Source organism: Carya illinoinensis, chromosome 6 (genome assembly GCF_018687715.1).
Source record: "Carya illinoinensis cultivar Pawnee chromosome 6, C.illinoinensisPawnee_v1, whole genome shotgun sequence".
NCBI classification, from domain to species: Eukaryota; Viridiplantae; Streptophyta; class Magnoliopsida; order Fagales; family Juglandaceae; genus Carya; species Carya illinoinensis.
Window position 1 is genome coordinate 73,896 of NC_056757.1, and position 22,587 is coordinate 96,482.

Below are 22,587 nucleotides of genomic sequence, written 5' to 3' on the forward strand. Positions count from 1 at the left end.
GAGTCACTGAAGAATAAGAGACCCATGGCACTGCTGTGGGCTGCTGATCTCAGTGTTGATGGATCTGAGATCTAGGACTGCAGCCGTGGGTCTCAGAGTTGATCTGAGAGTTGATTAATCTTGGATTTTTAGGTTGGCTGTTTTCAAATTGAGGCATTCTTGCACTTGCTTTAGATGATTGTGGTGGAATTTTTGGGTTGGATGGACCTATTTTGTTGTTGGATAAGGTGGCTGAATGGTGGTGGTGCGAATCCACCTGTCTGGCTAGCTGGGATGGATGGTGGAGTGGGGAATGCGGGGGCTTGGCCCAAATGCTGGCTCTCTACCCAGTTGGGGGTGGGCTGTGGGAAGGGTAGCATCCATAATTGGTCGTATACTCCATGTTTACTTGGATAACATCTTTTTTTTCTTCTTTTTTTTTTTTTTTTTTTAAATTATTTTTTTTAATAAAACCTATTTATTTATTTGTTTAGTTTGTTTTATTTCTTTGGAAAAACTTCTGTAATGTACTTAGGTTGCAGTATTGTACATACATCTTATCTTCCTACTTTTGTTAGTGAAATCTCTGGGAACTTATATATATTTCTGGAACTTGTGAATTCAATGTTTAGATTCTTGACTAGAATAGTAGATTGTAATTCTTAGGCACTCCCCTAGTGTACTTGGCTTTTCTTCCGTTTTCTTTAATGTATAATATTGTACTTTTTTTTGGTTGTTGTTGGGGGGGTGGGCACTTTTCTAGTATTTTGCTGGCTGGTATTTTGGCAACAATTTCTTCTAGCATTTGGGGATGAAGTCATGGACTGTGAGTTTGTGCTTGCAATCTGTTTCTCTCTCTGAAAGCGCACACACATTGAATGATTGATAGGTTTCTTTCTTTTGAAATTGTACTCATTATATATTGATTAATCTAGCTTACACTTGATTTCAACTAGGGCTTAAATATAAAGCTTAGAATGTTTGATCTGCTGCATTAGTTGGAAAAATATCTCTTTTCTTTTTATTTGTCGGATTTAGAGGTTGGTTAGCTTGGCTCTAGCTGTAAAGTTACCAAATTTCAATTCTTATGTTCATTTTGTGTCAAATGGCAGTTAATTTGATATTCTCTAAACATCAGGTCCTATAGTGGATGGGCAAGGGGGGGCCAAGTCAACAAAGTTGTGGAGATAATGGGTTTTGAAATTTATTGTAGCACATTTCAAGGAAATCTGGACTTGATGACTCTGAATAATGCTGGGAACGCCAACTTATGGGCTGATGAAGGGTCTGGAGGAAAATGTTTTGACTCCTTATGTGCACCTTGTGATATATCACTGTCGCTTTTGGTATGCAATTTTGTTTTAAATCGTTCTTTCACTTCGATTTTTCCTCCTCCTTTTTTTTTTTGTTTATAATTTCATTTGAGCCATAATTGTAGCTTGCAAATTTCAGATTTTATGTCTTTTTTTCCTTGGTTGTCTGATTTAGCTATCCAAGGATTTACCTATTGCTAGATAGATATCCTTGTAGATGGTAGCTGACATGTTTGCAATGATATAGTTTCTGTTTATGTATGCAGTGAATACATTTGTATGAAGGACATTAATTTTGTTGGTCTGGCTGGCTTGCAGAATATAATATTTCTTGTGTCTCTTGTTGGCAGCCTATACAGAACACATGAAGAAGTTGGTGTCTGAACTCGACACATCAGAATATACACTGATCTTGGATTAAAATTCTTGAAATTATTTGTTTTTGCCTTGTCTACTGTAACTGAATGTGTTCGTTATATTTCTACAGTGTAATATATTCGCTTTATGGTCTTCCTGGTTGGATTACTTGCCATTGATGAATATGCTTGAATTTGGTACACTTGGTTACAGAAGTGGTGGTGGTGGGGGTACATGTTGGATGAGTTGTTTTGGCACTTGGGATGCAATGTTGGTCTTAAATATGGTTTATCAAGATGCCCATATTTCCAAGTTTTGTAATCATGGTTTTGGACATGATTACTTTCTCGTTGTTCTAATCTTGGGTTGTCTAGATGCCTTGTGTTTTTTTTTTTTTTTTTGGTCTTAAACTAATTAACTGGCCAAAAAATTAGCTTAGGACAGAAAACTTATCGAGAATGGGGTAAATGTTTGCAAGGCAAGACAAATAGTGCTATAGGGGGAAGGGTTAGAGTAAGATGTACAGATACACAGTTCGTTTAAGAATGGAAACACAGATGGACAGATACCTTTGTTGTGTGTGTATTGAAATGTGCACTCTCTCCCTCAAGAAATTTACCAAGAATATTTTCTTACTTATGGCCTGCTTGTGTGCGAGCTATGGGTGAAGGCAACAAGAAAATTTCTTATGGTGGGTTATGTAATTTTTTTTGCATTTTACTTGAAGTGTTTTAAATGCTGAAATAAAGCACTTTTGGTCCTTTCTTTCTGGTTATGTCAAGGTGCTTACAACCTATTTTGAGTTGGATGCATGCATTAACGTTCCAAATACATGCCTAAGGTAACCTTGGAAGCAACATGAGGCGTTTGTTTTTTGCCAAGTTATTCCCTAATCCAAGAGGTTACACAAGAGGGAAATTATATGCTCTATGTTAAAACTGTACAATATAGGCCACATGGTACATATCTATCTACCTGGTCCGATCTCTTCCCAAATATGTGTACTAAATAAGAGAAGAAATGTGAGGAGGTGACAAAAGGACAAGCATAATTGTCTTAGGATCAAAATGGCTAGAAGCTTGAATCAAAAAATGATATTAGAAGGTAGTTGTCTGGAAGAATTATGGTGGAATTGTTGGCTTGTTGGAAAGGGAGGTTTAGCTGTCCATAGAGTGAACATTGTGGAAGATGATCCTGGGTAGTTTTCTGTGATGCATTTGGAGAGAAAGAAATGAACAGAGTGTAACGCTCCAATGGAAGATCCAAACCACATGGCCTATGCTCCAAAAGGACTAGTCAATGATACAATTGGAGCCTCATTAGAACCTTATAAAGAGCATGAACTTGTTCCTTCCCAAGCAATGTGGGATCCCATACACCACCTACCAATATCCTTATCATATGGGGTATTATAATCTACCTCCCTTAAATTCCCGACGTCCTCGTCGAGCTTATCCGTTGTAGGTGACACGACTCAAGTCTCACATTTCTGGTTGGGATAAGCTCTGATACCATTTGTAACGCCCCAATGGAAGGCCCAAATCACATGGCTTATACTCCAAAAGGACTAGTCAATGATACAATTGGAGCCTCATTAGAATCTTATAAAGAGCATGAACTTTTTCCTTCCCAAGCAATGTGGGATCCCATACACCACCTACCCATATCCTTACCATATAGGGTATTACACAGAGCTTTGAAGATAAGAAAACTACAATGGCGGATCTTATGGTTTGTTTTTTTTAATTATTTTAGAAAAACCTTTATCATTGGATAATTGCTCATTTTTGTTATTCTATTTCTAGTCTTCGTGACTTTATTACTCTTTTCTCATTTTCTTTTTAGGCGTTTCTCATATGTATGCCTTGTGTACTTGGGCAATACCTTTGCAATCATTAAGAAGATGTAACATATAAAAAGCCATGAACATGAATTTTAAAATGATAAAATATTGATGTCACAAAATCCACCTTACAGAGTAGCCTAGGAACTCCAAAGGATGTTAATCCATATGTCTAAAAGGGTTGTACAATCATATATGATTTGCTTTTTGGTTGCCCTTTAGTATGGATTTGACCTGAATCTGTGGTAGACTTGATTACTTCTTGTGGTAGAAAGTTTAAAAGGGAAAGAGCCTAGTTTCTTGGAGAGTATGTCTTCTTATTTGATGTGGTGCATCTGGTTGGAGAGGAATAAAATGTGTTCCAAGGCATAGAGACATCATCGAGATAGCTCAAATTGGGTTTTTTAATGTCCTTGTTTGTATGTGTCTTGGCACATCTGTTGTGATTCTCGGGCATTGATTACCCCATTCTGTTTTTGTTGTTTGCTTTTTTCCCCCTCCAAATATAAATTTCACTTCACGTAGTATGGAAAAGATATTGGTGTTTCTCCGAATGAAGTTGTTAATGTTTGTTCTTTCATGTACTTATAAAAAAAATATTGTTTGTTCTTTCATGTAGGTTAACAGATCAGGAAAGTTTGATAATGATGCTCCACAATATTCTATCACCGCTGAGTTAACTGGCTTGGTTTGTTCATTGTTCTGGAGACATTTTAATTAGAAAAAGTTCTCGACAGTTTGCCATTGGTGTGGCATACTTCATTTTAATTTGCACTTTTTTATTCTGTTAGGTTATCTCATTGAATGAGGTCCAGTTACAGCAAATTTTGGTTCTCTGGGATTATTTAGGCACATGCCGATTGAGGGAGAAGTGAGTTCATTACTTTTTCCTACCAGTTTTGTATTATTATTACTGTTATTATTGTCTTAGGATAATTATTATTAGTAATGTTATTGTATTTTTTTTATCTTGTAGTATCCATTGAGAAGTTACTCAGTATGGATGGCTAATAACAAGAGCTCACTTATCATACTTGGGTGTTTCTCTTGTATACGTCATGTGAACATGGGCTATGCCTATTATTATCATCAATAAATTATTTACTACTTATAGAAAAATAATAATGATAATAACCGATCAAAAAAAGAAAAATAATAATGATAATATCTCACCATGGAAATTTTATCTTTTCCCTTTTCCTTTGAGCTGGCGCAGGTGGTTCCTTTGAGCTGGCATCAGTGCAAAAAGTTTTCTTGCTTTGGACATGTAACTTGGGTTTGCATTGCTTTCAATATTATGCAATTCGATTTGTTTTTTTAAAAGGGACATTTATAAAGAAATTCACCTTTTATGTTTGCCTTTTTTTAGATTCGCAAATAAGTTAATTTAATAAAAGTAAAATTATGCAACAAAGAGAGTTGAAACTTATTTTGACAAGCTTTCTCATTATGGAGGATATAGTGAAATCATGATGGCTGGAAGTCACTGTTTAGTGATTGGAAACCCATCGGAAACAGAACTTCTAAGAGTTGATACCCTGCAGCTGACATGGGGGATTGCTTGCCTGCCTGCAATAGTGTGGAGAGGATGCTTCTGTTTTTTGTTCTTCTGTTTTGGCACTAATGAGTGGCTAATACATCTGGGGCTGATTAACCTATTAAAAAAAAACATATGGGGGTGATTAAATCCAACTTGTGTCATCAAGAGTTTCTGACCTTTTTTTGTTCTTCATTTGTAGATAATGTTACTTTGTGTCTGACTCTCCTATATGCTTGCAGACCTATAGATAACCTGTGTGAAAACTCAGCTAGCCTTATACTCCAATTGCTTCAAGATTTTTATTTTGGCAGAAGATAAGAATGGAACATTTGATTATTGCTATAATTGCCCTTGCTGTTCTTGTTATTTTTACTTTATTGTCCATTTTTGGGTGAGATATTTTAGGTTGCAACTTGTAAGCATTAGTCTGTCTGATGCTCAATGGGGGTATATCTGATGTGTTAGCATCGACGTATGTAGGTATGGACGTTATCGTCCCTGGTGTAGTCCTTTATCAAAAAAACTGGAGGGTTGGCAGATATTGTGGTGGCACTATGCGCAGGAATCTGTCCTATCCGACATTCGTAAGAAATTAAAGAAAACTTCATGGAGATACCTTGGACAGCGGCTGTAAGTATTGTTGAGATGTAAACCTTATTCTGGACATTGTGCATTTTCAACAAGCATAAGGTTTTATTTGATTTGGTTCTTATCTTGCATGTGTTTTACCGTATAACAAGCAAAGGTAATGTGTGCATGTGTTGAAACACCCCTCTCCTGGACGTCCTAGGAGTTAGCTCATGTTACCTAAAATCATCTCCCAACAACACAATATATACATTCCAAATTCTCTATAAACCATAAAAATTATTACTACGACTAATAACTTTAATATAATCACTCTAAGACACAATGAAGTATCAAAATAACCATCAGCCTTTAGAATTTCCACCAACATAACCAAATAAAACTACTGCATAAAACTCTACCAAAATCAAGGTACCCAAATTACCCTCTTTGTACTTAATTCTCTATGTTCACATAACCTTACCCGTACTTCCTATACTTGATTCACCGCTGAATCATCCAAATCATCTGAAAAATATTTTGGAGATAAGAGGTGAGTTATCAACAGCTCAGTAAGTAGAGAACATATACTAGTATGCAAACATGAGCATTTTCACAGAGTTCAAAATGCAAAAATGAAACATTTCAGTTTCAATATGCATATCTCAAAACGTGTTATCAGAAAATCAGAGCAACATTTCAAATTGTTCATATTCAAAGTCCTTTTGACATAACATGATTGAACATTGAAGATCTTCATCTTATCATATCATTTCGTATCATATCATATCATATAGCATCATTTTTTCTATAAGTAAAAATATTTTATATATCAAAAGGAGTAACCAAGTATACTGAACATATACAAGAAAACACCTAGCCCATAATAAAGCGTGCCCTAATGACCCAAAAAAGCCCGTGAAAAACAACCCAAAATACCCAAAACATTACAGTGAACCTCAACCCCTTGTTTCCCATAGAACTAATACTCAAGCCAAACCCCAACCCCAACCCCAATCCCTTGTGTTTCTTGTCTTCACATTGCCTTCCCTTTAGACTTCCCTCTAACTGAGCTACCTTCCTTAGTATCGTAGTTAATTGCCCAATAAAGACGCTGTAACTCACTGTTTTTCTTGAAACTTTTGGTTTCAAGCGCTTGGCTTGCCTCGATCGCGGTGATTAGTTCATTGAAATGGTCTTCGCATCTTCCATGTGAAATCCCCATGAAAGGCAGAATCTCATTAATTTTAGGCAGAATCCAATCTGCTATCGGAGGAAAAAAGACCAGGGGAGCAACATTATCCTTAGACACATTAACCAACTGCATTTCCAATTCTGGACTTTCTTCCACGCAAGGCACCAATGACAAGTCCCATACCTCCTCATAAACTCCATTGTTTCTTTCCATCCCCATTAGAGCTTATGGGATGACAGCAAGTCCCTTCACCTCAGGAGACCCTATACGTGCAACTTCAGCGGATCCTACATCTCCTTTTCCATTTTCGGGCAAGGGTGTAACACCGCCTAACTGTTTATCCTGTGTTACCTGGGGCGAATGACATTCCATTACTGCATTCTCTACACCAACACCCGACGTAGACCCCACTTCAAATAACCTAGATTTCCTTTTGACCTGCCATGCTCTCCTGGATGGTTATAGGGACAGGACCGAATCCGATTTTCCGTTTTCCTTTATCTAAATTTTAAAGGAATCGGGCCTATCTTAGTCTTAACAACCTTGTTGCCTCTAGCTGAAAGCGTGTCTATTTTCGTAGACAAGAAAGCTATCACTATCTTCAACTCAACAAGTTCGGTTTCCATATCCTTTAGAGATTTTGCATTGCTTCAAGCTGGTTCTGTGCTTGCGTGATTTGCAGACCACTTTCACCGTTCGCGTCACTTTGAGCCACAGAAGCATGACCCATCTTTTGAGCTGCTGCATACGATCGCTTCGCCACTGTGAATGTGCTTGGGTCTTTGGTATTCTCATTCTCATTCTTCTTTTCCTTTCTTGACCTCTCATCAAAGAGCAAATCCGTGGCTCTGCGTAATTCCACTACAAACTTCTCCCAACCTTGTCCTTCATGCCCTTTAGGAATTACAACACTAGTCCGCCGGCCCCCTCCACCATATTCGGTGATAGTTAGATACCAACCATGCTTGTTGGAGCATTGTTGGGCCCTGAATTCTCTATTACTTTTGAGCAACTGTTTTGTAAAATCTGAATTTCTCCCCGCCTTTAATGCTACTCCCACCATAGCTACCAACCATTCTATACCACTCCGACCCATCACTACATATCTTCGAACCCTTCTGCCCCTCTCCACTATTTTTAATGAAGACCTCCAAGTTTCTGGCAAAAACTCAAAAGCCTTCAATTCCACCCAAAAATGCACCATTTGACCCATACTGATTCAACTTCAAAAGCAGGGGCTTTCCAAGCTGAAATGGGGCTTCACGTTGTCGAAAAAGGCTACGGGAACTGCAAGATACAAACCAGTCACTGGAAGGAAACAATGACTGCGAAATTCCCTTCGAGAGGTCGCCGATGTCTGGCGATAGGTTCTGTGGAATCCAACAGGGATGCCACTCCTGACAAATCTTGGAAAAAGAAACCCAACCCAAAAAAAACCTGTCGCCTGAGATAGGCCAACGTTAGAGGCCAGCGAAGAGGTTGCCGGTGTTCGTCAATAAATTTTGTGGAAGCCAACAGGGTTGCCACTCTTGACAGATCTTGGAAAAAGAAACCCAAACCAAAAAAAACCAATTGCCGGAGTAAATCCGACGTCGGAGGCCAGCGAAGAGGTCGCCGGGACCCGTTGAACTTTTCTGTGAGAAGAGACACCGATGGCTCCACCGAGAAAGCTAGCTCAAGGCAGAAAAAAAAACCCAGGTCACAGGATGGATATTCGGCGCCGGATGCCCTTTAGTGACGTCGCCGGTGTCTGCTAGTCCTATCTGTGCTCGATGTGTATTATCACTCGCCGGACAGGTGAAGGTGGTGGTGGATCCTCTAGGGTTCTCTCTCTCTCCACGGGACAATAATAATGGTTTCTAGAGAAATTTCGGGCTTGTATCACATCATATCACCATATCATATCATATACTATGTTAAACCCCCATGGTAGGGTTGTGCTATCCCCAATGGCCAAACCAGACAGTATCATAATGTGAATCTTTCCTTTATTCATTCTCGGAGCTCCAAATGTGCACAGAGGAAAGAACACACAGAAAAACCACTTTGTTTCCAAAGTGAGTGCACTACTATTAGAGATGTTGGTACCAACCATATAACAGAATTAGAGCCATCTTATTAGAACTAGTAACAAAATCAGAACAAAATTAGAAAGTCATGCCAAAGGTTTTTCAGATGCATATCATAGCAAACAGAGTGCTGAACATATGCATATCATTTTAACATAATCAAAAACGGATTTAGAACATCTTCATATGACATGTACAAAATTCCCAAATTTCATATTCGCTCTTTTGCACATTTCAAAAACAGCATGTCAAAATATTGCTCATGTTTACACCATTCATACCAGAAAACATTCTCTTTTATACAGATTTTATGAGTAATGCAGAACACATTACTAAGGTTGTTTTCACATTTCTTTTCAAAATATATCATGCACATTTTTCATAAATTCAATCTCAGTTCATTTTCTTTTCATATAAAGTCAAGCATAAGAACCCCACTTACCTAAACTTTTTAAGTTTTCTTAATTTTTCCACAATCGTGCTGAATGTATATCAATGGTCACTTATACGAAATGCTAAACGTTACTAAACTTCTAAAAGGACTTGCTAAAACTCTCCATTTACTTAAATTCATACTACGGAAATAGCTTTAATAATTATTTAGTTATCAGAAATCTAATAAATACTATCATCATTAAATGTATATTCTTAACTTATTATAATAGAATTTTATCAAATGATGCAAAACAACTTAAATTCATTTCGAAAATTAACTTAATCATATTTAAAACTTATATCTCTATAAACTATTATTGAAATCATAATTTAATACTACTAACATATAATGTAGTAGGAGATATTACATTTCTTAAACAATAGTATTTCTTAAAATATCCTTAATAATACTTATATTAAAAATCATTGTAAACTACTAATCATATCTAATTTAAAACCATCAAAGATTTATTTCATATAATAGGCTTAAAGTGTTTAAAATAAAAAATTAAACACTTACAATTTACTACCAAAATCTAATTGTAAAATTAATACCAAGTAATATAATTAGAGCCTTTGAATATTTTCTGTGAAATCAAGTTTATGGACTAATATATTTATCCGAGTAAAATTATGTCTAATTTAAAAATACTAAACATAACCCAGATTAAAATAATACATTAGTTTCTTAATACAATAAAATAAAGCCCATTTAAAATCTCTAACACAGTTTATGTAAAATACAACGACCCAATTTAAACATCAAGCTCACATGAAGTCAGCCCATTAAAAATGTTCTAACAGTTTCTGAATTATAATAAACTCAAATTCAACCTGATTTAAAAACAAGCCCATTTTAAAACTAAGTCCAGCCCACAAAAGCTAGCCTATTATATGGGTGTTTTGGAAAAACATCATAAACGGGCATTTTGGTAATTAGATTTACCCTCGTAGATGCCAGATTACTAGAGGGATAAATTTCTTACCATTTGAGAAAAAAAACAGATGTGGGAGCGAGATAGAGAGAGAGAGAGAGTCGGGTAGTTGCTCACCGAGGAAGGGCTGGACGTGGCTGTGGTCGATGGAGACAGGGCCCTGAGAGTAAAAAGGTACCGGCACCGTTAAAGAAGAAAATGTATGAAGAGGAGAGGGGATTGGAGGGAAACTCGGGCTTACCGAGAGAGCGTCGTGCGGTGGAGTCGACGGTGGCAATAGAGTACGGAGAAAAGAGAAACGATGTGCATCGGAGCTGGGCTAAGAAAATGCATGTCTGAGCTGAGCATCTTCGGCTTGTTCTCGTCTTTGTGGCGGTGCTAGGGCAGTGTTTGGGTGTTGCAAGGTGGCAGGGTGAGGAGGGAGATGAAAGCGGGACATTGTTTGCCGTGTATGTAGTGGCCACTACTTTTGCATGGGCTACGGACATTGCTGGTTACAGTGGTTAGTTCACGGTGGCTAGGCAACAGTGTTGGTGTGTGGGTTGACGGTGGTTGAACATGGAGGCTTGCGGGTTGTGTGGTTTTCTTGTGGGGTGCTTGCCACTCTGTTTTTGGGTATCGAAAAAAAAGGAGATTCGTGTGCTATGGTGGTGCTGGGTTAGGACCGAAGGGTGCTGGCCATGCTGTCCATGGAGGTGGAACTAACTACGGCCTCACGGCTCTCCAACGTGAATCCTCTGTGCATGTTCTCCTTCGGTGCAATGACTGGGTGGTCTGATGGTGGAGGAAGTCCTCCTGTCGCTCTACAAGTTGGTTACGGTGGCTGGGCTTCATGGTGGCCTGAGGGGTTGCTCTGCTTGAAGGAGAGTAAGTGAGTGGGGAAGAGTATTGGTCTGCTAAGAGAAGAAAATAAAACTTAAGAGGGGAGGAAACTGAAGATGCAAGGGAAAAATTTGAGAAAGGTGCTCTTAAAAAAAAATGAGAGAGAACATGTGGGTGCAAAGTGGGGGGAAACAGAATGTGCGTAGTGGATAAGGAAGAATAAACTGATGGGGAAGGAGAGAAAATGGGGTGAACGGAGAAGAGGGAAAACTGAAGGGAACAAGAGAAAGGGGAAAACCGCCGAGTAGAGGGAGAGAAAAAGAGGGAAGAGGAGAGAACCACTAACCCTAATGATACAAGGTGGTTTTCCTTCAGGTGGGGATTTCATTTATTATTATTATTATTATTATTATTATTATTATTATTATTATTATTATTTTTTGAGCTTGGGACATAGCCTGGGTTTCTGAAGTTGATTTTAATATTTCTTTAACAGTATCATGTTCTATACATGGTTTTAGTTTTTGGCAAAGCATGTTTAGTGTCTTCATCTACTGCCCCAAGTTCCAAATAAATTGCTGCTACTGGTAAATGGCATCTCATTCTCCTGTGAATAAGCATGTTTAGTTTTTCAATACTTTCTTCCTTTGGGCAGCTACTATAGATTTTGATGGCTCATTTCATGATTCTGTTGTCTCTATTTCCACTTCTATTTAGGTGTTTCTCTTGTATACTGCCTGTAATTTTGCTTATATGCTTCTTCTTTTTTTAAGATAAAACATCGATTAGTTAATCAAAACGAGTAACAAGGGAAGGGCGAGGTCACTTTTTTTTTTATAGGTAAACAAAAATTTTATTGATAATAAAGAATAGGCATGGCCAGAGGAAAGGGGAAGGTCATATGTTAAATCCTACAGGGATGTTTACATGAAATTTACATATTCAAATAAAACAAACATAGATGGTATTTATTTTTCACTTATAAAAAAAAAAGAAAAAAAGATGGTATTTATTTTGTGATTGATTGAAGGGCAGTCTCAATTTCTTTCCAGTCAGCTTTCTGGTACTACAATATATGTGACGTTTCTGTTGAAAAACTCATATGTCCTTTGTATTCATGGAGGATGGTTTCCACTTGCTTCTCAGGCTTTGTTTTCCTTACTCTCCTTTTGAAGATTCTACGGGACTCGAATCCCAATTGAAGCATTAATTTTTTTTTTCTTCTTCTTTCTTTTTTTTTTTTTTTAATGTTTTTGGGGTGACTTGTATTGATTCACTTCATAATATAATGGAAACTCCAGTCTCTTGTAGAAGTCACAACTCCAGAAAAACTATTAATAGCGACCAGTTTCTTAATAGTGGTTATCCCGAATGTTTTCGCAGTTCAGAAACCGGATTGGCACACCCATTGAGAGTTTGATATGCATTTGGTCAAGAGAAATTGTCAAGTAGTCCTTTTTGTTGTGCAAGATTGTGGTTTGGCCGAGGAGGTTGGGTTTGGAGTTGTTGATTTGGCGTTTGTGATTGATAGCAGGACGGTAGAGCAATTGCCGGAGGTTCTGGAGAGGATGTGGTTATCTCTGATGTTTCTCATCAAAACCCGTTTTATATGGATGTTCATGCAAGAGTTGACTGTGGTCAGGGAGTGTGCATAAACCTACATAAAGTAGTGGAAGCAATGGATTACTAGGACATGTCAATTCTTTTCATGAATATGAGCGATTTTAGTGATTGTTTGGGTGTATCTTTTCGGGCATCTCAGGGGAAGTAATTTCTTGTGGGATCCAAAAGAGCTTGAATTACCTAAGGTGCACTTGCGGGAAATTCCTTGCCGAGGACCTGTGCACCCTCGGGATTTCTCAGAATGTTGTTCCTGGACACCCAGTGCCAATAAAAAAAAAAAGGTTTTTTTGGGGTGGCATGTGTGAGAGTTTAATTGTCTTCCCTTGGTAGAGCATTGGGAAGGTTAAGGTGCCAAATAACTTAGAGGTTGTTTCCTTCTATAGCATCCCTTGTGTTGATTCATTTGTTCTCCATTGTCCTATTGCTCATTAAATGTGATCTCTTGTTCTCATTGTTGAGAATCACATGGGTCATGCCTAAGACGCTGGTAGATTTGCTAGCTTGTTGGAATGGAATGTCGTGCCATTATGTCCCTTGTCTTAGAGAGAGAAATTCATCAACAATTGACTATTGAGTTTATTTTGGCCCTCTCGTTTTTTTCTTTTCCTTTTTTTCTTTTGCAAATCCTTTTTTTAAATGGATAGGGAATTCTGACAGCTCTTTTGTTTTGTTGAAATAAATTTTTGTAATCTATGATGTTATTTTTAGCCTTCTCTCTTGTATTATTGTATACTCCACGTGCACTTGGTAAATACCCGTCTTTTTCAATGAGTTTTGGGTGTGATGCTTGGGGCCATGACAATTTCAATATATTTGGTGGGAAATATACCTTAATAATTTTGTTTCTCTTGTATAATTCCTTTGTGGCAGGTGTGGTCTACTTATTTGATAATTTACCTATTTTTAATAGGAAATATAATGGTTTGAACATTTTAGAGTAAATTTAAGTTTTCCAGTAAAAATTCTAAGTGTATATATATTTTTCCCTTGTTTTGCCTGAATACAGAAGTTATCGTTGGAAATATGTGAATCTATACAGAACTAAATTGGAGTTTCTTCGACAAGAACAGGTGATGTTACTTTCCTCAATGAAACATGTGTGTGGTCTTACTTTCCGTCCAAATGAATATTTTTACTTGTGTTAATATTTGTTCATCAGATCTGTTTCCTATCTCTGGCAATGCTAAGGGGCTCTCACATTTGCCGAAAGTGTATTTTTTAGATGTTGGTGATGATACCTCTTGTGTGTGGTACAACTAGATTGTGTATGGCTTAGTGTTTGATACTTATTATTGCTTAAGGAAACGATTTGACTCAGTAGTTGAAATTCTGGCTGAATTGGCTAATGGCTACAGTATTTGCCACATTGTAAAAAAATAGAAGCTTTTGCAAACGCCATTTAAGTTTTTTTTTTTTTTTTTTTCTTTTCAATTGCTGATCCTTTCTTAGTATGGTAGAAGGTTCACACTGTGGATGCCTTAAATTTATGGTTTTGACATGTAGATTTTAATGTCATATTGATGTGGCATTAGTGTGATGTCCATACTTGCTCACCAGCTAGCGAGTTAATGCTTTTCAATTTGTTATTATTAGTCAATTGATGTAGATATAATTCGGGAATTGGAGCAAATGGAGAAAGAATCAGATATTGATGATATTTTAACTTACAGAACTGCTGCCGAACGTAAACTGGAGGTATGAGTTCTGCGGATATGTTGAGTTTTTGGAAAATGCATTTCATCTGAAAAAATGCATATACTGTTCTGTGAATTCTTGAAATAATTTTTGGAAAAGAAGCATCCTTCTGAAAAAATATGATCTCCCTGGCTGCATTTCATGTTTTCTGGCAGTAGGACCATTGTCTTAATTTTTCATATTTGATGTGCTACAGGAATTTTCCTCGAAGTCTTCCACATCCAGCATGGGAATGAATGATTCTGGTATTTGTGTGGAGAAGTCACGAAATGATGACTATTCAATAGGCAAATCCCGAGGATGGTTAAATTGGCTCTCCCGTGGTATGCTTGGTGCTGGAGGAACAGATGATTCTAGTCAATTCTCTGGTGTTGTTTCTGAAGAACTTATAAAGGTACCCGTGCTCATTGTCTCCTGCTTAAAAAAAGAAATTGTTGTGAAAAGCTAACATCAGCCTCTGGCTTTGAGCTATGTTATGGGAAGTCACCGCTGCCACCCTTATCCAGTAACCATTCTGAGTTTTTGTACAGGATATTTGTGAAGCAACCGAATTCCATCCTAGCCTTTTATCCAATGGTGATGATGTTGCGAATGATAAGACCTATCTGTTTGCAATCAAGTTCAGCATTTGTCAGATTTCTGCAACACTGAAAAGCATGTATGGATGCCTCTCCTGTACTCTCTGGACAAACATTTAAGTTGTGATTTCTTGCACACTATAGTGAAATCAACAGCTTACATTACCAGTTTCTTATGCCTCTCCTCTTGGCATGACTCAAGCCCAACCAACTTCACTAAAAAAGTTACTTTACAAAGCACTAGCATTTTTACAACGGAGTATAAGATAATTGATGGATTCACCACTCTTACATGTGCAGCACCAATCAATAACAAAAATGTCTTTTCCTTAGATTATCAATGGCGAGAATCTTTCCTTACCATTCTTGAAATTAATATTTTCTGACACTCATCTTGACTCAAACTCTAGAAGTGGAGAAGAATTGGAATAATATTTCTTATTATTTTAAAATAATGTACATTCTCTATGTCTTATAGACTACAAGGATAAGCTAAAAGGAAAGAATAATAAAGGAAAGAATAACAAAAGGAAAGAATGAAAATTGCTAACAAATCTCCTAGAATATATCCTAGAATATCTTCTAAGAATATTTACATAATTACAGAAATTTCTCCTATAATCAAGGAGAGTTGACTAGATAAATTTGGAAATTTTCCTACACTCCCCCTCAAACTGGTTTGAAGTTGTCTTCCATAGCCAGCTTGCCGATCAAATTTTCAAATTGCTTCTTAGGTAGTCCTTTTGTTAGTATGTCTGCTACTTGTTGAATAGTAGAGATATAGGGTAAACAAATCAGTCCACTGTCCAGCTTCTCCTTTATAAAATGCTTGTCGACCTCAACATGTTTTGTTCTATCATGAAGCACTGGATTGTGAGCAATGGCTATGGCAGATTTGTTATCACAGTACAGTCTCATAGGTAGTGGATTAGTGACTTTCAATTCTTCCAATGATTTTTTAATCCACAACACTTCACAAATTCCATGAGCAACTGCTCTAAATTCTGCCTCTGCACTACTCCTAGGTAGGCCTGCAACCTGTGAACCAAAGTCAGTTCTGTGCATGGTCCGATCCAACCCGGCTACCCAAAACGCGCCAACCCGTCCCGTCCCGTCCGTACATGCCGGTTTGTATGGACAGATCCTTTTTTTTTTTTTTTCCTGTTCTGTGGTTCTGGTTCTGTTTTGATGAAATTCTGCACCCACTCTATCTATTTGGTTTCTTTTCCATACAAATCAATATCATTTCATTACTAAGAAGTGAGCAAAACACTAGTACAAAACTATCAAGAGAAAAACTGCAAAATAAACAGATTTTTCTATACAATTGCTGTTAAAACCGTTGAAACCTCTACCAAACTATTAAAACCAATTCCATAATTTGTTGAGAAGGCAGCAACAAAATTCCCCTGCATCTCATTTTAATCCACCATTTTGCAAGTGAATCTATAAATCCAATATCAAATGTTTAGAAACTAACATTAGGGAAAATCAAATCAGAATTTTTAATGCATGCAAATCATATACAAATGAGTGAAAATGAAAATCATACCATTCATGCATACCATAAGCCTTGAGTTACTCCTCAATCTCATCATCATAAGCAAAGCTTGATTTTGGACCAAACTCTAAAAAAACGCATGATGATTATTAAAATGATATAAAAATAAACATTATGAAAAAATTTAATAAATATGTAAATAAGAAATAAATTCATTATCCAATTCCGCCTCAAAGCTTTCAATATTATCCAAGGAGGCATGAAGATCAATGGGTATTGGATCCTTAAACCAATTTTGTGTACAAACAAGTGCCTCGATTGTTCTTGGAGATAGTGAACTATGAAATGGGTCAAGCACACGACCCCCTGCACTGAAGGTTGACTTAGAAGAAACTGTAGAAACGGGAATGGCCATTACATCCTGTGCAACTTTTGCCAAAATAGGATATTTTACTTCATTGATTTTCCACCAATCCAAAATATCAAAATTCGGAGCTCGTGCCTCACAACCATGTTCTAAGTACTGATCGATCTCTGATTTGTTCATCAAATTAGACTTAATAATTTCTTGCTCATACTCAATCCAAAAACTCAGTTGAGAATCAGAATCAATCATAGTAGGATCAACTGAGGAAGGAGGCTCCAAATAGGAAACTCCACTTGAACTCCCATACACAATACTATACTCCCAGTAAATGTCCATCATCAAGTGTCTCACTATTGCAATCATTTCTTCAACTAAATTATCACCATATATCTTTTTGAACCAAAATTGCAAAAGACTAAATTTGCATCTTGAATCAAGAACAACAACAATAAATATCATCAAGTTAGTCTTTTCAATTGATCTCCAATATTTGTCATACTTAATCTTCATATTTTCCGCCATACATTTCAACACCGCATCATTACTTTGACTTATTTTTGACAAATGTAATTGTATGCCGCAAAGCTCCTGGAAATATGCATTAGATGTGACATACAAAGAACCAGAAAATCTCATAGTAGCATCATAAAAAATTTTCAAAAACTTTATCAATACTCTAACTCTCTCCCAATCATTAGAGTTAGAGGGGCCCAAGTTCACACTACGACAATAACGAACAAAAGAATCATCATCCTTCTCCAATCGCAAAAGAGGTTTTTTATATGTTTCTGCAACTTCTAGCATTAGATAAGTTGAATTCCATCTCGTGGAAATATCAAGCCATACCAATTTTGTACAATCAATTTTCTCATTCTCTATACGCTTTTTGAATTTCTCCATTCTTGCGGAAGATGATCTAACATACCTAACTGCATTGCGCACCCTTGTAATTGAATCATCACAGTCTCTTAGCCCATCATTTATAATGAGGTTCATTATATGAGCACAACACCTGATGTGAATATACTTCCCTTCAAACAAATGACCTCCTACAAACTTTCTCAAATACTCAATGGTAACATCATTTGAGGAGGCATTGTCAACTGTAACAGTAAAGATTTTGTCAATGCCCCAATCTTGTAGACATGAATAGTTTCCCTTTGTGATTAGGGATCATACAAAAGTTTAGAATTCTTTTGTGTAGTTTCCAGTTAGAGTCGATAAAGTGTGCAGTAAGACACATATAATTTAAATTTTGAACTGAAGTCCATGTGTCAGTGGTTAAACTAACCCGCCTAACCGTCTTAAAAATTTTCCTTAACTTCTCATTCTCCATTTTAAACAGTTTAATACAGTTTCTCGCTGCAGTAGTTCGAGATGACACTTGAAACCTTGGTTCAAGAGATCTACATACCTTCCTAAATCTCTGGGCTTCTACTATCCTAAATGGAAGCTCATCACAAATGATCATTTCAGCAATTGCCATTCATACAGTTTCCGAATCAAACTTATGTGCATTTGCCGAGTTACTAACATCACTATCTCCAACTCCCTCAAGAGGCCCATCACGATTCATATTCTGTTGATCTGTAAGTCTGATTCTATGAGGATGTTGCTTACAAGTACCAAGATGCTACAACATACTTGATGTACCATGTCTTTTGGGATGACAAGAGTAAATCTTGTGACAATAATTACACTTCACTTTTGGATCATTTAAAGGGCATCCATCTATTTTAGTGAAATGGTCCCACACTACTGATGGGTCCTTATTTACCCTCCTTTTATGAGAAATGAGACTTGTGTCACTAGACAAGTTAATATTTGATGCCTTTTGTGATCGGTTATCCAAAGGAGTAACTGTCTCATTATCTCTTAAATTGGTATGAGTGTCACTTTCCAAGCAATCCATATATGAACTGACATATAATATTAGATACAAAAATCAAGGTATTAGTAATGCATAGATGCATCCAGCCATGCACACACAAATATAAAACTGGTACAAGAAAGGAAATCTTCCAAATACAATAAATTCAGATCTGTCCAATAAATCTGATCAAACAACAATAAATTTTATGATCTGTACAATAGCATGCTTGAATAATGAATTTACTCTGATATTACATTACTCTGATATATTCTGCCAGAATATATTAAGATTCTTTGGTTTTGTCTACTAATGGTATTAGATGGCACCTCGAAAAGTAGTCAAATTAAGTTTCAGCTGTTCAGATTAGCAAATAAATAAACTAATTTATTTATTGGATTCATAGCCCATTAGCCATGCCCAGTCCTCTGTATTCAAAGGTAGCAAAAAAAAAAAAAAAAAAAAAAAAAAAAAAAACCAAAAGACAAGAATGGTTGAATATGATTGAGATACATGTTGGGTTTCTAGAGTTTGATTTGTTGTTGTAGCTGTTCTATTTGAGCACCCGAATTGACATGGTATCAAAATTGCAGTCTTAAGAATGGACTATGACTGGAATTAGGATCTACTTAAAAGGATATTAAAGAACTAGCTATTTTTTTTCCTTTCCTTTTTATCTCCCTTTTCTCTCAGAAATTAACAGTTAAATAAAAAAAATCCAAAGGGTCTATTGATTAGAGGACAGCTGTTTCTTTTGAAAACTCAATAAATTTGGTTCTCATTATGACATTATCTCTCTTTACTCTATAAAGTAATAAACATAAGTGAAAGTTGGGGAAGTGGAAATGTGGAATTTGGCTTCTCTAGAGATGGAAGATCTTGTTCGTTATTGGGTTGACACAAAGTACCAACTCCACCAACCCACAAACTAAACACACACTTCCTTCTGTCACTCTTTTACCTCAGATTTCCACAAGTTGAGAGAAAAAGTTTCATAGATCAGAAATATCAGATTTCCAAAGGAGGAAAGGACAGATTAGAAAGGTTAAGCACCACTCATGTTTGAGATTCCTGAAAAGTGAGTGAAGCATTTAGTCCCACTGTTGCCTTTGAGATTCCTGAAAAGTGAAAACACCTTAATGTTTCTAGTTGATCTTTTATCCAGGGACAGGTCTAGTTGTCTAAAAACAATCAAAGATATGCCTCTGGCATTCTACCGAAGGACACCAAGTCAAGGCCTTCCACCTTTCTTTATCAGAATGTTGGGATCCAGACAACATTGAAAAACCCTACTCCTATATATTTATGTATAGCATTAGGCCAGAATGGTCATCTCTGTTCAAAGTCCAGAATGGCCACAATGGACTTTGAACATAGACCAATATTACAAATATTAAAGTGGGTTTGATACATATCTAGATCTAACAAAAAGAACGATTCCAAATTATACAAACCAAACCAAATCCATTTTATTTTCTTATTCTTCTTTCTCTTCCACTTAACATCTAGGTGTTTATGACAAAATTCACAAGCTGGTTAACAGTCTGGCTTATCTTTGATTGAAAAAAAGGAATCAACACACATAGATGAAATGAAACCAATCCAAAGCAAAGCAAATTAAATTAAAGCAAACTAAAAAAAAGATCTCAAAAAATTATATTCAGATCTTTAAAAAACAAAAAAATCGTTCGTATCAGGTAGAAAAAAAAAAAATACAGATCTAAACTAAGAAACTAAAGTACCTAAGCACTTATACTTCCTACTATCCACCATTAAAGAACTTCAAAACCAAAGCCAATTGCAGAACCCAACAAAGCACCATCGCCCACTTCAATAACTCCAACCAAAACCCAGCACAAAATCAAAACCCACTTCAACCAAACCCTCGTCTTGAAGAGAAATACAAGCATCGTTCATCCTCTAAGCAAAACCCAGCACAAAATCACAAAGATAAATCACACGAAGCAAAACCAAGTAGAAAATCATATTTTCAATTTTCAGTTTTGGGGGAAATACGTTAAATAGAAGGACTCACTGGCTTGGACGGTGACGAAGAACGGTGAAGACAACGGCGACAACGAACGGTGAAGACCACGGCGACGACGAACTGCGAGGGTTTATGAAACGAAGGGAAGAAGAGGTCTGGCTTGGTTCAAAACGCACTAACGGTATCGGTTTCGACCGATATTAATTTGGTTCAACCCGTTAATGACGTGGATCCGAATAACCCTACTTGTTTCGGGTGGGCTCAAAACGGTTCTTACGGACGGATCGGCCCACTGCATTTTATGCACAGGCCTACTCCTAGCTACCACATTTTGTTTTTGGCTGCGCCAGGTAACCAAATTTCCACCAACAAAGGCACAATAGCCTGAAGTTGATCTTCTATTGGTTATACTCCCAGCCCAATCTGCATCAATGTATACCTCAACTTGTAGATATCTATGGTCTTCAAACAATAGTCCTTTTCCTGGAGTTCCCTTTAAATATCTCAGGATTCTATAAACTGCATCAAAGTGGTCAGGCCCTGGTGAGTGCATGAATTGGCTTACCATACTAACAGCAAAGGCTATGTCAGGACGTGTATGTGATAGATAAAGTAGCCTTCCAACCAATCTTTGGTATTGGTCTCTATTTGTTACTTCTTCAAGCTTGGCAGGTTGTAGTTTAAGATTAGGCTCTCTAGGTGTCTCAGCTGCTTTACACCTCAGTAAACCTGTATTTCCAAGCAAGTCAAGCACATATTTCTCTGTGAAACAAAAATACCTTTTCTTGACCTTGCAAATTCCATACCGAGAAAATACTTCAAGTCACCCATTCCTTTAATCTCAAATTCATTAGCAAGCATCTGTTTTAATTTCTCAAGTTCCTTGCAGTCATTACCTGTCAAAATAATATCGTCAACATAGACAATTAGAACAGCAACCTTCCCTTAGGTCACTTGAGTGCTTATAGAACATGGTGTGATCAGCTTGACCTTGGCAGTAACCATGACCCTGTACAGCCTTCCCAAAGCATTCAAACCAAGCTCTTGGAGATTGTTTGAGCCCGTACAATGATTTTTTCAATTTACACACCTTATCTCTGCCAAGATTACCTTCAAAACCTGGTGGTAATTCCATAAACACTTCATCCTCTAGATCTCCATTTAAAAAAGCATTCTTTACATCCAACTGGTGTAAGGGCCAATTAGAATGTACAGCTAAGGAGAGTAACACTCGGATTGAGTTTATCTTAACCATTGGAGCAAAAGTTTCTTGATAGTCAATTCTGAATGTTTGTGTAAACCCTTTTGCAACGAGTCTCGCCTTATATCTCTCTATACTGCCATCAGCCTTGCATTTAACTGTAAACACCCATTTGTAACCTACAATTTTCTTTTCTTTGGTAAATCAACAATTTCCCAATTATTGTTGTTCCATAGTGCATTCATCTCTTCAAAGAACTGCTAACTTCCTATTCGGATGATCCATAGCTTCCTGAATGGTCCTTGGAACAAATAGGTGAGAAATATTGGATGTAAAGGCCTTATGATTATGAGAGAGTCTGTGATATGATAAATATTTGGCAATAGGGTGTGTGGTACAAGTTCTAACTCCTTTCCTAATAGCTATAGGTACATCAAGGTCAGTAGATTGATCAACTAGAAGTTCAGCAGAAGGATTACCTGGGATTTCCAAATGACCAGTTTTTGGAGGTGATGATTGATTCTGCTCTGGAATTGTGGGATGATCCTTAGTATTAGAACGATACCTGCCTCTAGTATAAACATGAAGCTCAGAAGAGGGATTATTCTGTAGCAATTCTCCCCCTATTTGTGATTCCCTTATGCTTTGTACAATCAGATTGGGATTTCCATTTTTTTCACTAGTTAAAATTTCAGTTACTTGAATGTTTT

The 22,587-nt window shown here is 36.9% G+C and overlaps 1 protein-coding gene across 11 annotated transcripts in view; it reads left to right on the forward strand.

The window, feature by feature from the left end:
* Positions 1 to 22,587, forward strand: part of LOC122312852 — a 111,928-nt gene that overhangs the window by 30,173 nt on the left and 59,168 nt on the right. For 8 of the 11 annotated variants that reach the window (XM_043127500.1, XM_043127502.1, XM_043127503.1 and 5 more), the window contains 8 exons: positions 1,118 to 1,325; positions 4,112 to 4,180; positions 4,284 to 4,363; positions 5,513 to 5,662; positions 13,685 to 13,748; positions 14,272 to 14,373; positions 14,570 to 14,767; positions 14,904 to 15,031. In XM_043127500.1, coding sequence (XP_042983434.1) covers positions 1,118 to 1,325; positions 4,112 to 4,180; positions 4,284 to 4,363; positions 5,513 to 5,662; positions 13,685 to 13,748; positions 14,272 to 14,373; positions 14,570 to 14,767; positions 14,904 to 15,031 — 999 coding nt within the window. Of the gene's footprint in view, positions 1 to 1,117; positions 1,326 to 4,111; positions 4,181 to 4,283; positions 4,364 to 5,512; positions 5,663 to 10,736; positions 11,431 to 13,684; positions 13,749 to 14,271; positions 14,374 to 14,569; positions 14,768 to 14,903; positions 15,032 to 22,587 lie in introns of those variants that run through there. The other 3 variants (XM_043127498.1, XM_043127499.1, XM_043127506.1) reach the window with 2 other exon arrangements.